The following is a 17550-nucleotide window of genomic DNA, read 5'->3' on the forward strand; positions in this document are numbered from 1 at the left end:
TCTTCTTCGCATCTGGAAGCACTGCGAAAACTATAGCTAATGCCAGCACAGAGCAACAGTGCGTGATTTACTCGTCGCTGCGGATACACCTTCCATTTCTGCTTCGCTTTTGTGGCTTTTTTAAAAGTGGCTATCAAATATTCTATTCTGCAACTTAAGGAAAGCCGGCATACAGCCGCTACACCACTGTAATGACATCATTCAGCGGTCGAAGAATGCGAAGACCGGGAAGGAGAGAAAAATATTTTGAGCAAGTTTCTAAGTTATCTGACGAGGAGATAGCAGTAATTTTTGGCTGACGCACACTGCGACCTCATAATCTAATGTGCTGGTTGACTACTTTCTGCAAGCACTCAAGATTTAGAAAAAAGTTGAAAAAAGTGTTGCAGGGTCACATTAGTTTGGCGAAGACAAAATATTTGGACAAAGAAACCTTCATTATGACTTTGTTTTTATGCCTACTTTATAAGGAAACAAAAAACGAGCAAAAAAAATTAACAGAAAAATCACGCCTGCTTTTTTTCTTCGAACCCGTTTGAACCCGTTTGAACCGGTTCGAACCGGTTCGAACCGGAACGGAATGGTGCTCTGGAACTGAACCCGAACCGAACCCGAAAGGCTTGAACCCGAACCCGAACCGAACCCGAAAAAATTCCGGTTCGACACCCTGGTCCTTAAAAACTGAATGTATACGCACAGGTTGTCGCTTTATTTTCCTCAATGCGTGCGAAACGCGGCGTTTCAAACGGGCCGACAGGGCTTCCACAGCCTGTACGTGGTGGTGACCACGGCCCTCCTCTGGCTCGTTCGCCCCGTGCCGCTCTGCGTCTCGGCGCTGTTCCCGATAGTCGCCCTGCCACTCATCGGCATCCTGGACACAGAGACCGTCTGCGGATTGTACTTCAACGTGAGTGCACACATAATTCCTCACCACCGTGCACCAGTTTATCAAATCGGAAAATTGCCGGGTGGTCCGGGTGGCTCTGTTCATCGGAAAGGAAACTTCTTAGTACGCAGCACTTAAGCGTCCGATGGTGTGGTTTCACGGCGCCGTCGTCCCTCGTTGTAACCGAGCGAACGAAGGGACACCGAAGACGAACGAGATAGAACGAGAAGGAAAGCCGAGTAGAAAAGTATGGAGAAAGTGTTAGGGAAAGGGCGGTATGTCGAGACGTGCGAGACATTATGTTCTGCGCTGACACGTTACGAGGTAATAAAGAGAACGAAGAGGCCATCGAAAATAGAGCGAGCAGCAAAGCAGGAGGTAAAAGAGTGGCGAAAGGGGAGAGAGATAGAGAGAGAGAGAGAGAGAGAGAGAGAGAGAGAGAGAGAGGGAGAGGGAGAGAGAGAGAGGTGGTGGCAAAACGTTTATTGAGCTCAAAGGGAAGGGGTATAAGGGCGTGGTTAGCCTCCTAAGTCCAGGAGGCCTCTTGTCCGGGCTGCCACCAGTGCGCGCCGCACCAGGGCGACCTAGCGCTCCGGTGCGGAGCTGGTCAGCTCAGACTCCCACTGCTCAGGGGAAGGGGAGGGGTGGGGATGTGGGTGTTGGGGGCAGGAGAAGACGAGGTGGTAGGTGTTGAGGGGGATGTGACAATGTGGGCAGTCGGGTGGAAAGAGAGAAGGGGAAATGTGGGATAGAATGATGTGGTTAAAGTAGGTTTCGGTCTGTAGTCGGCGGAGGATGTAGGCCTGTTGGGCGGTGAGGGAAGGGTGGGGGGCGGGAATCGCCGTCGGGAGTTAGTGTGGTGGGAGAGGATGGAGTTGTACGTGGGGTCGAGAGGTGTCAGGGCTGCTGGTTCGGGGGGTGGGGGAGTTATTTGGTCGAGGCTAGGCGAGGGAAGTGCCCGGGTAATGAGTGCGCGGGCTGCGGCGTGGGCCGCTTCATTCCCTGCCAGGCCGGAGTGGCCCATGGTCCAGACAATGGAGAGGTCAATGTCTTCAGGGACGCGTTGAAGGAGGTGAATTGCTGCTGGCGGGGCGAGGCCGGCTTGGTAGAGGCGGCAGGCTTGCTGCGAGTCGGTTATTATGGTCAGGTAGGGTTGGTGGCAGTGGGTCAGGGCGGCGTGGGCGATGGCGAGGGACTCGGCGGTGAGTATATTAGGAGCATTGATCAGAATATCATGTGGGAGTCCATTGGCCGTCTTGACCCCGGCTGCCCTCTCGACGAGGATGAGCTGGTCCTGTCTCGTGACGTGGTCCCCTGCGGTGACGCGTTACGAGACAACGCCAGAGTATATCGCATGCCTTAGTGCGTTCCCTGATGCTGCGATCACTTCTTGAGACGCAGCAGGTGTGCGCCGCCACCCAAAATGCCGCAGTCCACCCTGCGCCCAGATTTCGCATTATGGAGTATCGTAATCATCAGCCAAATTTTTTCTCAGTTTTTCATTAACTTGTATACGAGCGTCTTCGAGGGGGTCCAGAAGTAGCTCTAGAAAAGGTGAGGAAGTCAACGCACGCATAATAATGCTATCATAGAACTTTTGGAAACAAGTTCGCTCAGGCTGTCACTGTTCTTTCGCATAACATTTTTCAAAGCGAGAAGGGAACACACTGGTGGTCGTTTGAATGGAGGCAAACGGCTCCCCGTACCATCACGCTAAACATCTTTAACCCGGCGTGGATGGCTCTTAAGGCACGCTGCCTACTCATTGGAGCAGTTTGTATATATTCAATTCTGTACACTAAATTCAAATAAAAACGGAGTGAAATGGGTGGTGGGCGGGGGAACGGAGGGGGGAGTAATTAGACTTCGTTAAGACCAATACTTCGAACAACCGAGTTTGAAACACCCGTGTCAGACTGCAGAAGAGTTGTAAGGAAGGGATTTCGCCAGCATGCCTGGCCTCGGGGTTTCTTCACGCCCTCTCGCGAGTGCAAGCTTTCCTCCTCCCCCGCTACAGGAGAGCGTGCTGCTGTGCCTATCGAGCTCGCTGATGGCGTGCCTGGCCCAGCGCCAGGGGCTGCAGAAGCGGCTGACCGTGGCTTGCCTGCGCTGCCTGGGCGGAAGCATTCGCTGCGTCCTGTTCGTGCTCATGAGCACCACCGCGCTGTGCGCCATGATGTTCAGCGCGCCGGCCGCCGCCCACGCCGCCATACCCATCGTCGAGACGCTGGCCAGGGAGCTCCACAGGAAGCCCGTCCACACCGCCGCAGCCGCCGAAGCGCCCGGAGAGGCCAACGAGGCCATAGGTGGGCTCTTACCCATCCCGGAATTGGCTGGGTTCGCATTCAGTGGCAGTTGCGTGCGAGTAGATGTCCGCCCGCATTCTCGAAGGACACCCAATGGACCTTCAATCTATTATTTTTTGCCGTGGTTATGTAGTTGACCTGGGGTAATCCCGCTAAAGTTGTTTTTCTGACGGACTAGTTCTCGGGAACATGCTCTGATCTCTGCAGGGACTATGGGTATATATTTGGACTTCATTAATTTGCATTTCCTGCTTAATTTGAACAGAGTTTAGTGGACAACTCCCCGTCGAACTAACCTGACTCACGTACACTTGCATTTTCTTGCTACGCCCGTCATTTCAATGCACCGCTCAGTGAAGATCCCCATGTCGGTTGATCTCATTGTTATTGGTGAACTTATGTTTGCTATTACACTAACGCTTAGTGGTAAGAGTCCCGTGGCGCAGAAAACCAGGCGCCATCGTCGACGTTCCCCGTGAACGAAAACCCCCGTAGCCCTACCTTGCAGCTTACAATGAAACTCCCGGAATAATGAGGCGCTGGCCCAACAGACACGCACGAGCAATTTGCAACGAGAGCGAGGTGCAAATTACCTGGGAGGACCAAAAGTGCACGGAACCGGTAGTCACAAAATAGAGGTTTAAAGCAGGGATGTCCTCTGTCGCCATTGCTGTTCATGCTGTACATGGCAAGACTTAGAAGGAAAGCTTGAAGGCAGTAAAATAGGTTTCAATCTGTGTTATAGCCGCCAAGGACAGGAAGTGGAACTACAGATCCCGGGGCTGATACAGATGACATATTACTCCTAGCAGATAGCGAACAGTGTCTGCAACAGCTCACCGATATATGCGGGGAAGAAGCCACTGAACTGGGGCTAGAGTTTAGGCAGAGCAAAGTCGGGAGTTATGGTTTATAATGACGACGCCCTTACCGAATCGGTATTCGTTCAACAAGCACCAATGCCGTGGGTAACGGAATACAAATATCTGGGCATATGGACAAACGAAGGTCAGGCGCATCTAAAAACTCACGAGGAGCCTTTAAGAATGAAGTGCAAAAGAAACGCCTCTATCACGAAGCATACAGCACTGTGGGGATATAACAGATATGAAGTAGTGAGAGAAATCTGGAAGGGAGTAATGGTACCAGCACTCACCTTTTCAAACGCAGTATGTCAAATCAGAGATTCAATCAGGGCTAGAAGTAAATCAGGGGGCGGTAGGTCGATTGGCATTAGGAGCACACAGTAAAACAACAAATGAGGCAGTGCAGGGAGACATGGGATGGGCCTTCTTTGAAGTGAGAGAAGCCCAGAACAAAATATGTTTTGAAGAACGACTTAAAAATATTCATCACCAGAGATGGGTGGTCAAAGCGTTACGGTATCTTTACATGAAAAGCCTAGACATACAGTGAAGGAAAAGAAGCAGAAGGCTCAGGACAAAGTATATGAAACCTGGAAGTGCACGGGAAATGACCAAGGCAATAAAAAATGAGGTGAAAGAATCAGATACAACGACCTGGAAAAAGAGGATGGACGCGAAGAAGTCAGATATCTACAGGATCGGTAAGCAGGAGTTCACAAGGGAAAAAATTCTTCGGTGATACCAGAGGGAGTCCATTGCTTTTTGAAGCCCGGGCGGGTTGCTCGCGGACAAAAACGCTTATCCGCGAGCCGGTACAGGAATAACTGTGCGCAGGCTGCGGCAAGGAGCCAGAAACCATGTGACATATCGTAACGGAGTGCAAAGTATCCGTCCAGTCCTCAGTTATGGGGCCATCCAGCTTCCGAAAGCCCTCGGGTTTAAGGACAGCAGTAGAGGCTAGTAAAAGAAGGTTGGATTGTTGGTGGGAAAAGAGCAGATATCTGGAAAGACATTCGAACAAAGAAGCCAGACTAGCACAAAACTTTCATTAAGTTGTTTCTATTTTATTTTATTTTATTTGTATTTTTTGGCGAGGTTATTGTACAGTGGCGTTACGACTAAGGCCGCTGTGCAACACCACTCCGTTACGAAGGGGAAGCCGCTAATCATCATCATCATAGTAAAGTAAAGTAAAGTGAAGTAAAGTAAACGTTCCTAATCCCCTTTGATGCGGGGCAGGCGCTAGGTAGCGCCACAGGAAAAAGTGTCAGTTTACAGTTTGTTCAAGTTCAAATTTTCACCGCTCGCAGGCGCCACTAGGAGCTACGGTGACGTCAGCGCTAGGGTGCAATACACCGCGGCGCGCGCTCACTCTTGGTACTCGCGTGATGAATGCGCTGCCTAACGCGTTGTGCGGGCGAATTAAGATTTCTTCATTGCCGAGTACGATAACGCTATAAAGGCGGACCTTGAACAACCTCTAGTTTTTGTATTTTGTACCTCACCTCGTGTTGCAGCACTAATTCAGCGAGCTAGAAAACTCCTTTTAGCAAGCCGTGCCTCATCTATACCCTAATATCATTTTGCGGTTCCACGAAGACGTATCGTTCGTCCAGTATACTCATTTGTAAGCCATTGCTAAGATTCCGCGGCTGTTCCCTGGCGCGTCGCTAACGTAGAGCAACCGACTAACCGAGGCAAGCTGGTTCCTCCGCAGAGCGACATCGCGGCCTCGTGGTTCTGTCCGTGGAGGAGTTCTCTCTGGGCGAGGAGCGCGCCGACAGCATCCGCAAGGTGCTCCTTATCGCCGTCGTGCTGTCCGCCATCATTAGCGCCCCGGCCAGCCTGACAGGAGCGTCGGCAAACATGTTCCTCAAGGGCTTTCTAGAAATGTGAGCGCCCTTTCACTGCCAAAATTTCCTTTTTAGCGCGAAAGCTTTCTTAGTGGGACAAATGGCGTCGTGTTCAAAAACTAGTCCATTTCTCCGAAGACCGGTTGTTCGACCGAAAAGCTCTGATAAGAACTCCGGACACACGGCGCGTGCGTTAAAGGGACCCCGAAAAGCTTTGTGAAGGTGGCAATAAAATGCATTCAGGTGGTAGAACACATAACGGGGGATTTTTGAGCCAAGTGTGAGCCCCATACGTTGTACAGATAATTTGTAAACAATTTTTGAAGATCGCCTTTCTCAGCCGATGAGCGCGACGCCGCCGCGAGCCGACCGCGGCTGACGCAACGACGACCGCGGGTGACGCAACGACGACCGCGGGTGACGCAACGGCGATCGCTGCTGACGCAACGGCGAAGGCGCCCCCTGATTCGCCCAATCGCCGGCAAGGTCGGCCGCCGGCGGCGTCACTGCCATTGGCTTCCGGCTGCTCTTCCTCCTTCCTGCGCGATCCCGAGGCAAAGGCGGCAAAGGCGGGTCCGCAGTGATTGACGCGAGCCTAGGCGCAGGAATGTAGCTAGCTGCTTTGAAGGAGGCAGAGAGGGAGGAGGAGTCGATCGGCAAGTGGTGAGAGGTGCATTTAATTGCTTCTGGCACAGCTAATACTGAATGTAGATCAATAATTCCAACGGCATTGCATCGCTATATTGGTGCTTCGTGACAATACAGGTCTTTTGTAACTTTTACAGAAGGCTTTTCTGGGTCCCTTTAAGCCGGGCGTCCATTGTGCCGAAACGGTTACTTGAAAACTGCGAAAAAGTAACGATTCTTGGTAAGACATTACATGCATCGATCATAAAGAAGGAGTATAACAGTATACCTTTATCTTATAAACCACGTGTCGGTGTACATTTGGGCCGTTCGTAGATATGTTTACTTAGTGCGCGAAAAATCGTAGCTTGGGTGTGTTCTTTCTTTGCGATTGGGGTTTTAAAGGTTTGACGATAGATTGGGCGCACTTTCAGCGGATGTTGGACGCACTTTTAGCAAAGGCTTTGACCCACTTCTGATGCAGTTTTGATGTCGGAAAGATTTCGCGCTTCTCTCAACTTTCTTTACGAAGAGATGGTAACTTCTTTTTTATGTGCCGAGCGTCCTTAGATACCTCTATCGCGATATGTATGGCCTCGTAACAAAAGGAGCTAAACCCCGCGCAGCGTGTGCACGCATGAGCGGCAGTACGTATGCCTTTACAGTCGCGCCCAAGCTATTAAGGAGTCATTCAAAACCAATTTTGAAGCGGAGGTTTGCTGCAGTCACGGTGATGTCGATGATTGCATCGTAAGACAAATTTATGCAGCGTGTGCGGTACAATTTGGTTCAAGTCGGACGTGAGTTGAGATGTGGCTATCGAGCGAATCCAGCCTCCACTTGGCCGTGGTGCCGGGAGTCTTCACACTCAATTCTTCGTCAATTGCAGGCAATCAGCTTAGTGGTTTCTGCAAAGTCGTTATTTTTCTGAAAAACTGAAAGGCAATGCTAAGTACTGACCACCCTTCCTGTCCAAAACAGGACAGGATAAGTTATGGAACGAATCATTCCGTCGAGGTGCTATATAACCTTGCTCTAATTATTTTTTTACGAATTGAATATAAGTGACATTTTGGCCAGCAATGTGACATTCGAAAAATCATTTTAACCCCACTGTGTCAGAGTTTTCCGCGGTGAAGAGGCATAAGGAATGTTTCTCTAAAAAGCTTTATTTCCTCCATCATGCAAAACAGCGCAGTCAAGCAGAAAAGATTCAGGGTAGGTTCCTGGGGGGTTCCTTAAATGACACTAGTACATGTTGGCTAAATTCAATGAATAGCGTTCGGCGTAAGATATCGTTCGTGTGGTGTTGAATAAGGCGAGCACAGAATATGGCTAATGGCCGAAGAACCTCCGGATTACTTTACGATTGGCAGCCTTTTCGGAAGCTGACCTAACGTGGGCAAAAGCTGACATGAAACATGGCCGAACGGTTGAGGTGGTAAATGGAGGGCTTCAAATGGGGGAGTGAGGGGCGACGGAAGAGCTGTCGAGGCTTTGCATTTAACAATGTTCGGAAAATCAAGCAGATAGAGGCACATCGTGCTGTCTACGGGTAACATTTGTGGAGGCTACTTCAATTTCTGCACCACTCGCCAAGGACAGATTTCTGAGGTGTCTGTGTCCTTGGCATGTTGTAAGTGGGCAAAAAAAAAAAAAAGCTGCATCCCTCTCAATGTACGCGGATTCGCCTTAAACTCATTTTATTCTTCTTGCAGTGAGGGTTTCCCAAACATGGTGACGTTTTCAAGATGGATCACTGCAAATGTCATCTGCGCCATTGGAAACATCGTAGGCCTATGGATTTTCATCGTATTTTTATATATACGAAAAATGTAAGTGTATTCAAGATCTTTCTTGCGGGTTCCTTTCCTTTTCGCTGCAGTGTTTGAGCAATTCACGATGCTGTTCGTGATGATTCTAGAATTCCTAGGTTCTCAAAAAGATAAAAATGTGTGCATTTCACCGCGCTAACACTTTTTCGTGGCACTTAAAGGTCAATATTCAATTTCTTGACCCCCGTTTTCAATTTGTGCCCTCGGCTGTGAAGGTTGCCCACAATGACCTTCTTTTGGTCTGTTATCTGTACAAGAAGCCCATTATATCTTGTTTGTTCGCGCATTTTAGGTCTGTTGTAAGCATGCAAATACATCAGCCAGTTGTGCGTATGTTTTGGAAAGCTGGCAGTTTCTCAGCGGGAGTGCCTACCTGAACATTCAAGTCAACATTGTGTTAATTTTTACTTCCGAAGGGTTTTGTCAGGGATGAGGGGTATGAATGGGCTGAATCAGCAAAAGTTCCACAGACTCCTGGTAAGTATGTCTTTACCAAACCTGATAAGTAAATACGTGCAATGACAAAATCTTGTCCAAAAAATGGCCGCCTATTTGCTCCTTTCGTTGCAAATGTCGACAAGAGACAATAGTCGACTGGCGCCCCTGCCAAGTAAATGCCTCCCTTCTCTTTCCGCTCACCCCTCATGCTGTTCTTTTCCCGTCTAGCTCCTCCCAAGATAACAGGCTGGAGGTTTGTTCAAGTCAATTTGCAAGTCAAGTTGGGTGCCTCGTTGCCAGCGCTACCGTAGGGCAGGGACGTGCGTGAACCGAGGCAACATGCTACAACGTTTCTAGAACCAAATTGCACTACTCCACCAGCGTTCCTAGCGGATTGTGGTCTGGTGGAACATTTCGTTACTGGTGTCGTTTGATTTCTTCAATGCCACCACGAGCTATAGTAGCGCGGGCAACAGTAGGCGACGGTTTTCTGAAGTTGAGGTAGTATTTCATTTGCTATCACAAAAACCAAGCATCCATAATTTTTTTTATAAAAGAACACTGCAAATGTCATTTATGTATTGATTTTCAGCCTTATATTTGCCTAATGTCTTGTTTTTGTTCAACAGTTTATACAAGTATGAACATTGACACCGGACTTGGACATTTTCGTTTGTCTGTGGGTATATAAGACTATTGCGCAGCTTCTGTTTCACTCTGGCCGGCTGGCTGAATCGAGTCACAGACAGACAGTCAGACATACAGACAGACCAAAATTTCTGCGTTTAAGTAGAAGGCTATTTAAGTCAGGCTATCGTATTTGATATTTTGATATTTTATATCAAACAAACGTTTGAATTGCTAACCTAGTTCATTTCTAAGTCAAATTCTTGGTGCCTGAGTAACGTATGAAACCGAGTGTTCGGGTGCGTACTTATGGATGCCTCCTTGCTTACAGGGAAAAGCTCGAGCCCGGAATTCACGAGACTGTCAAGGGGGTTGTACGAACAGTCACGTCGGCAGAGTCCGAAAAGCTCAAGTACGAACAGGCAAATGTTGTTAAATTAGGCAAGCTGTGCCAATGATGCGTCTTTAGCAGCTCGAAGTGCGTCTTCTACGTTCCCTTTACTCTTACGCATTCAACTACTCCCTGGAAACATTCGTGAGCACAACGACAATTAGAGTCCGCGGTAATTAACTCGCTTTTATGTACGCAGAGCACTAGCGCCCACATATTGTGTCCAGAGAACCAGCGCCCTTTTTTGCAATCAAAACGTTGTACTCTGGGAACAAAACAGACGACTGCTTCATCCGTCCATTGTATGCCATCCATAAGTTGTTCTAACTTTCCCTTGCATCGCTTAGAGTCTCAGACATACGGCACAAAAATAACGCGTGGTCTACGTTTGTGTCCGACCACTGGTTTGGTATAGGTATTGGCATTAGCCATTGTCACAGAATTGAGCGAGGCAGTAATTTAGTGGCCGATGCTTCGGACGGGAGGAGCGACAAACAACTCCCCCCTGGATACGAATAAAGGATGTGGTTCGGACCTGCTAACCGGCGATAGGTCCACGCCTGATTGGCCGCTGGCGTGAGGCACGAGACGGGGCACGGGAAAACAGTTTCAAAACAACGGGCATTTACTTCACATTCACAAGAAATTCGAAACAGACAGACAGGAGGGTTGACGAGTTAATACACACTGCAGTTGACACCCCGTTGGGGTCAGAGCTGCCAAGACACCGACACGAATTACATTAATCACAATGAAAGAAAAGGTACACGCCGTTACGAGCCCGAGGAGAAGACGGCAGTAAATGAAGGGGACAGTAGAGTATACAATAGGCGGGGTTGGAGGCTTCCCCCAACTACTAACAATAGGCCCGCTAGAAACACATACCGCGTGGTGCACTGAAGGAGGCGGATAAGCCCGTGCAGTCCGCTTAGGGAAATACAACACAGAAGATGAATAGGAAGAGTCCGAAGAAAGATGGAGAGGGGGAGAACATCTTAGCTGCGGTCCGGCTGATGGTCTCGCCGGGGTGACGGAGGCTGTCGGTCGTCTGTGGTGGGGCACCGCTGATCAGCGACGCAATTTGGGTGAACTCCGGCCGCGCACTGTCGCCTCCTTGAGGAATCTTCGGGGGCCCGAAGTTCACCGCCGCCGTCGCTCGGCCTCCCCAGCACAGCCCTCAAGGCCGACGCCGCGTCCCGGCCGTACGTCCGGCCACCACCAGTTCTCAGCCCATTCTCCCCGGAAACCCCGCACTGCACCGCGCACACAGCCCACCGGGCCGCGCGTCTTCCAAGAATTCCCGGGGCGCAGCCTTCTGCAGGCCGCGGCACTCTCGCCCAACTCTCTCCCCGAAACACATGGCCAGCCGACCCGGGTGCGACAATGGCGGCGAGAACATTCCTTCGCTTCGCGGTCCGGCTCCTCTCGGCGAGCGGCAAGAAATGGCGAGCGGCAAGAAAACCCGTCAAGGAGGGACATGAATTTCGCGACAGCCATTGAGATGATTATGTTTATTTCCGGCGGTTTCTCAGATGACATGCATCCCGTGGTAGCATTTCACATGCGGCTAAAAGAAGTATATTATTTCTAGGCACCCCGAATCTTCATGAATAAAACGCCTTATCAGTTTGGGTAATAAGTTGTTGAGCGCACAGAATGTCGAAATCGGATAACATTTCGTGCCTCGTTCTTCACTGTTTCCGCTTTTCCAGGCTAAAAGAAGGAATTGTGATCGCAGCATTCGGAGTGGCCCTTCTGATGGTATATAATGAATGTTCATTCGTTACAAAACTATGTTGGCCAGAGTTGTTCGGCCTCAACAAGTAAGTTGAAAATTGCCTTGCGCTATTTGATTCACTTCAGGGCAGACACCATGGTTCCGCCCTCATGGCATATGGGGTTTATCGCATTGACTGCAGAATCCTCACTTTAAACAAGATGAAAATACAATTATTTTATTTTTAGAATAACCTGCAGAACGTGACATCCCAGAAACGGCAGCGACCGTTGGGCTGTTACTTGCCCATGCATGGTCAATGCGGGTTAACTTAAAAGTACCTGCTTTTAAAAATAGTTGGCATTTGCGTTTTCAAAAAAATCTCCTGTTCAGAAACAAGCTGAGTAATGTTACAATTCAATGTTCGATCGATTTAACGTTTAATCAACTAATTAATAAATAGGTAATTAGTAACTAAGCAAATATTTATTTATAATTACTTAATAATTAATTGATTGATTGATTTATTCAACTAGTTGGATTCTTGATTGATTTATTGATCGATTGAATAACTAATTATATGATATTCTTTTAATTAATTGATTGATTGATGTGATTGATATATAGGTTGGAAAATAAATATTTATATTACTTAAATAATTATTTGCTTGGTTAAGCAATAATTAAATGATATCTTAATCAATTGGTTGCTTGATTACTGCGATGATTTATAATTGAATTGACAGAGTGAATAATTATGTGATTAATCGATTATTGATTGATTGATTGATTGATTGGTTGATTGATTGATTGGTTGATTGATTGATTGATTGATTGATTGATTGATTGATTGATTGATTGATTGATTGATTGATTGATTGATTGGTTGGTTGGTTGATTGATTGATTGATTGATTGATTGATTGATTGATTGATTGATTGATTGATTGATTGATTGATTGATTGATTGATTGATTGATTGATTGATTGATTGATTGATTGATTGATTGATTGATTGATTGATTGATTGATTGATTGATTGATTGATCATCAGCTGCCTGCGCCGCCCTGCTTGTTAGCCAGAGCGGACCTCCAGGGCCTGGTTCTGATTGGACAGCAGGCCTGCCGAGGTGGTGGCGGTGGGGAGAATAGCGGCTTTTGCGTGTTTGAACCACGACCGTGGTTTAAACAGCTCTGCATCATGTACAATACTGTGCCGTACAGGCAACTTTTGGTCTGTAAGCGGCGCAGTTCACCGACTCTTCGGAGTCGAGCTTCTGGCGCGATGCCGGGTATAGCTGGCGTTATTCCCGGTCAACGTCAACGTCAAACGGCCAACGTCGTAGACCGCGTGTCCACGGTCTAGAACGTTGGCCGTTTGGCTTTTTTGTGACGCCGCGTGTCCCTGATTCAAGACGATGTAGCGGTTGGTGATGGGACATGGGTACGCGTACTGCGGCGCTGCTGATATCACCCTCTTGCCTCTTGATAATTTCGGTGGGTGTTTGTTGCGAGTCTACGACGACTGTTTTTGTGCAGTGGTGGTGGTCAATGTTATTTCTGTAGCCAGCTCCTCCGCTGCCGAGAGGTACAGGTTCGGGGGAATATTGTCGTGATATCACCGCCACGGACAAAAAACATAATTACTTCAATGAGCAACTATTCTCAGCTTTCCTGAGATCCAGACCCCTGTAAGAAGGAGGTCTTCGGTTGCTTTGCTGAACGCTGTGAATCTGAATGAAACTTTCGCAGACAGTCGCCTTTAATCCTCTGACACATAAGTGCTGCCTTTTTAAAGCAAAGCTTTCTACCTCTACTAGCCAACGGTTCCTTAGTGGCGTCCGGGACAAGTAACTCCCAACGCGGCTAGTAAGCTTTACACTCCCGAAGCACAATGTAAGTGGCACGGCGAATAGCCACTATTACCCAGCGTCTCGCGTGCTCATTCCAGCAGGCGCGTCGGCGGGACCCATTCCGTCGGCTTTGTCGTCTGCTTTAGCGGCGGTTGTTTTGGGCCTGTTTTGTCGCAGCTTCGCGTCCACTGCGCGCTTCCCTCGCACGGTTTGATTAACTTGTTCGACAGCACCTCCTGGGTAACCCCGAAAAGACGGAATTAAGTGGTCGTACGGCCAAGATGCATTAAAGATTGGTTTGCGTGGCGGGAAAACAAAATGTAGAGACCACATACAGACATGTGGACGCTAGAGAAACACCACCTATTGCGCACTGCCTGCCACAAATGGCACGCCGTTTTCTGAATTGGTTAATATCAATTCAGTTGTGTTTTAACCGGTATTATAAAAGGCGATAGATTGATTAACGCGCCGACACAACGCAGGTGGTGAGGCGTGCCGTAGCGGAGGGCTCCGGATTAATTTTGACCACCTGGAGATCTTTATCGTCTGGCGAAATCTCATAAAAGGCGATAGGAGCAAGTGGTTCTCATAAATAGCGATTATAAAAGTTCCCTCAGCTTTCTCGCAATTCTCTAACTTACGGAACTAACTAGTTTAAATTGGTGTAAATCTGAATCACTAAGCTCACATTCCAAATTGTTTAGGTGCCTGCGCTTGTGTCGCGCGGTGGTGTAGCCCCGAGCTAGCACATCAGGATGGCTAGCTTTGGCTGTCTCACCCTTCCAAAGACTCTCTTCTGTTTTCTGTCTGCCGACGCACGGCCGGGCTATAGCGGCGGCGTCCGCCGCTCTAGCCCGGCCATGGCCAACGCTGCTGCGTTCGGGACACCGCCCCCTTGAATCCCAAGTAACGGCGGCCAGAAACTCTGGTTTCCCTCTTTGTAGAGCCACGTGTGTGGTTCAAGCGGCATGGGCAATTGCTGTGGGTGTCAGTTACAGCTTTGCTGTCCAACCACCTTCACAGCGTGCATTGGAGGCAATTTTTTTTTCAAATGCGTAATTCTACCTTGTTCTTCCCGATCCCCGTCACCCGAGGTTAACTCGGGAAGCCTTCATCTGGTGTTACCTCCCCGTGTGCGCAACCTGCCTCAGAGCCTGCCATAGTGCTCTCCTCCCCATTTTGTTGCTCACTAGAGTGCCGCATGGTATGGGAACAACGACATCAGCATTTAAAATACCTTCAAGGTTCTAGCTTATCATCCTTTTCCCCCCTCTCTGCTGCGTACCGTTAAGTCTCACGACAAGTCGGACAAAGCTTACGCCGTTACGGGTATAGCCGTATTTGCTTCACGCTACCCGAAATCATAAGACATAAAATAAATGCGTTTACACATCAAAATTTCAGTATCGGCACAGTGTTTATGGCAAAGATGATCATTTTGGCTCACCTGCATATCAATGTTTCACATGGCTTATTGCTTGTTTTTGTCCTTAGCGCGGTGAACATTGTTGATCTAGAACAATGACAGAGCTCTTTACCAAATATTATTAACGACATTAATATAGACATTATATGAAAGCTTGCTTTCGGTTCACAATGGGACACTAAAACTGGTTCTGATGCTCGCTCATTGATTTTATTTATAGATGGGTAGACGAAGCGACGCCGTTCATTTGCGCCATTATATTCGTTCTTATTGCAACGCCGTCCTTGTCATCGACATGCTATGAGAGAATGGCCTTCTGGTCTCAAATAGAAACGGCCATTCCTTGGAGCACGCTAATTGTAATGGGCGCGGGATTCGCGCTTACCAAGGCAATGCAGGTGAGACTCCGATTGCCAGAGTGTGTAACGTGCTTTTTTGCGCGTATGAAAACTAGTGATTTCTGCCACTGAGTCCTTCAATATTACTTGTTGCTTTAGTACGACCGAATATTACATAAATAACACCATGAATGCTACTACGCGATGTGGCTATTGTTTATGATAGGACCTTTTTATCAGCGTAATCTTTCTTTCCTTTGGATATCATGGCATTTAGCTATGTGTTTATTTTATCTCTATTTCCTGTCTGGTGCTGGGTCCTTGCTTTCTCATCTTTTTTTTTTTTCAATTCACTATTGGGGTACTCTTTCCTTTATAAACATATTTTAATTATCATTACGGGCGCTTCCGTTTCCTGTTTTTACCTTAGGACATCCTAATGTGTTAGCATCAATTCAGGTACCATGCACTCTTTCTTCTAAATAGATTTTAAATTCAAAAACCTGCACGCGAGTCCCTCACATAGCAAAATACATAATACCGCAAATTAAAGTCAGTCAAAGCAACGGGATCAAAAACAAAAACTTGCCCTTTTTAATTGCCCGCTGGCACAGCTGCATTGACGCCAAATGGCTGACCCGATAGCTGATGGAGGACTTACGTACGCTGCCACCGTAAACAATTAAGTTCAGTTTGAAATTGGCGCTTGTGACCGACTGTCATCTAAATCTTCACGCCGAGCACTTCAGTGTCACCGACGAGCGTGCACCCCCACTGAGGTTGCGCCTTTTCGTGGTGCGCGTACAGAAGACCTCCATGGTGGTGTTTCTGTCCTCCAACCTGCCTTCCAAGCCGAAGCTGTCGCTCACCTTCATGCAAGTGGCGCTTTGCACGGTCGTGTCCGTGGGCGCCGAGCTTCGCGGTGGAGTCGCTCTCTGTTCCCTCATTCTGCCCTTCGTACTGAAGCTTTCCGAAACGTCTCATGTGAGTAATCATTTGAAACGATTGTTTTGTTGAATTGCGCTTTACCCTCTAAAAATAAAGATTTGCGAAACATCTCATGTGAGGTAACATGAACTGTACTTCATCTGTGAGAAGTACTGTGTGTGGTCGGGCGAGTTTTCAGCGGTCGTGTACCACTATGCTGTCGCCGAACGTCTGTTACAAGGTGCCGTTAGATGCGCAGCTGTGAACGGGCGGATGACTGCGGAAGGTGACTTGAGGCATTCGCGTGTGCGAGAACACTTTATTAAACCAATAAAATAGTCCGATACCATGCCCAGACGATACATCTGAGATGTCTTGAGTAATCTGCTATCAAAATGGGGAATTGGAAGGGGCGCCTGTGTATACCTGAGCTCATCGATTGATTGTGGGGTGTTAAGCGCCGAAGCTCTACACCTGTGCTATGAGATGCGATGTAGTTGGATGGCTCCGGATTGATTTTACGACCTGGGGATTTCTACCTGGCGCCGAAATATCGACACACGGTCGTCTTCGCTTTTCACCTTCATCAGAAAAACAGCCACCGCGGCCGGTATTGAACCAGCGTCCTTGGGCTCACCAGCACAACGATTGATGATGCCATGGCATACACATAGAAAGTCAGGGCATTCTATGCGTGCATGTTTCTCGTCTGCTTTAAATGCTTCTTAAGGCAGTATTTTTTAGCACATGGTTTAAATGTTGCGCTCCGGGTTGGAGAGAGATAGAGAGAAAACGTTTATTGCAAGCATTTTCTGTGAGGTGTGGCTCCCTCTTCATTGAAATCGATGAGCACCCTCAGCATCGGCTTCTCTCCGGGTGAGCAGGACATGGTCCGAGAGGCAGTGGCTCGACAGCAGTGTCTCCCACTGCCCTCGAGGGTTCGGGGTACACGGAAGGGTCGGTAGGGGCTTGTTTTTTCTACACTGTATGACAATATGTCCGAGTGTACCCGGTTGTTAGCAGTATTTGCATTCTGCTGGGTAGTGAGTGGTGGATTTCCGGTGTTAGCCGAATTGCATGCGGAAAGGTGTTTGTTTATAGATGTCTGCGTGTTCTTTCTTGGGGCTTCCTGACGTTTCGATGAGGTAGCGGGAAAGTCAGTTGATTAAGCGGGTTATGTTGGGTTATTTCTTGATAGGTTACAAGTGGTGTAGGTTTCTACACGTCCTCTGAGGCCCCGTCGGCAACTTCTCGGGCCTTTTGGTGGGCAAATTCATTGCCCTCCATGGAAGCATCACCCAACCAGACATGAAGCTCCTGAACGTGTCTTGTGAGCCAATTACTATCGCCGTGGCTTTCGTCTACGTGAGGGCCAGCGCCACAGCTAGCTCATCCGCTTCTTTGATCGATGAGGTTCTTAGAGTGGCACTGGCATGGAGCTCTGTCTTTGGGGTGACT

General features: G+C 48.3%; 1 protein-coding gene across 1 annotated transcript in view; it reads left to right on the forward strand.

The window, feature by feature from the left end:
* Nucleotides 1-17550, forward strand: part of LOC144168631 (sodium-dependent dicarboxylate transporter SdcS-like) — a 36325-nt gene that overhangs the window by 15004 nt on the left and 3771 nt on the right. The window contains exons 3-12 of the mRNA XM_077697577.1: nucleotides 758-907; nucleotides 2904-3192; nucleotides 5776-5950; nucleotides 8257-8373; nucleotides 9770-9850; nucleotides 11542-11603; nucleotides 12642-12675; nucleotides 13140-13157; nucleotides 15048-15225; nucleotides 15973-16149. Of these exons, the coding sequence (XP_077553703.1) occupies nucleotides 758-907; nucleotides 2904-3192; nucleotides 5776-5950; nucleotides 8257-8373; nucleotides 9770-9850; nucleotides 11542-11603; nucleotides 12642-12675; nucleotides 13140-13157; nucleotides 15048-15225; nucleotides 15973-16149 (1281 nt within the window). The remainder of the gene's footprint in view (nucleotides 1-757; nucleotides 908-2903; nucleotides 3193-5775; nucleotides 5951-8256; nucleotides 8374-9769; nucleotides 9851-11541; nucleotides 11604-12641; nucleotides 12676-13139; nucleotides 13158-15047; nucleotides 15226-15972; nucleotides 16150-17550) is intronic.

Source organism: Haemaphysalis longicornis, unplaced genomic scaffold, assembly GCF_048455015.1.
Source record: "Haemaphysalis longicornis isolate Haplotype H1 unplaced genomic scaffold, Haemaphysalis longicornis Haplotype H1 scaffold_2, whole genome shotgun sequence".
In the NCBI taxonomy this organism is placed as follows: Eukaryota; Metazoa; Arthropoda; class Arachnida; order Ixodida; family Ixodidae; genus Haemaphysalis; species Haemaphysalis longicornis.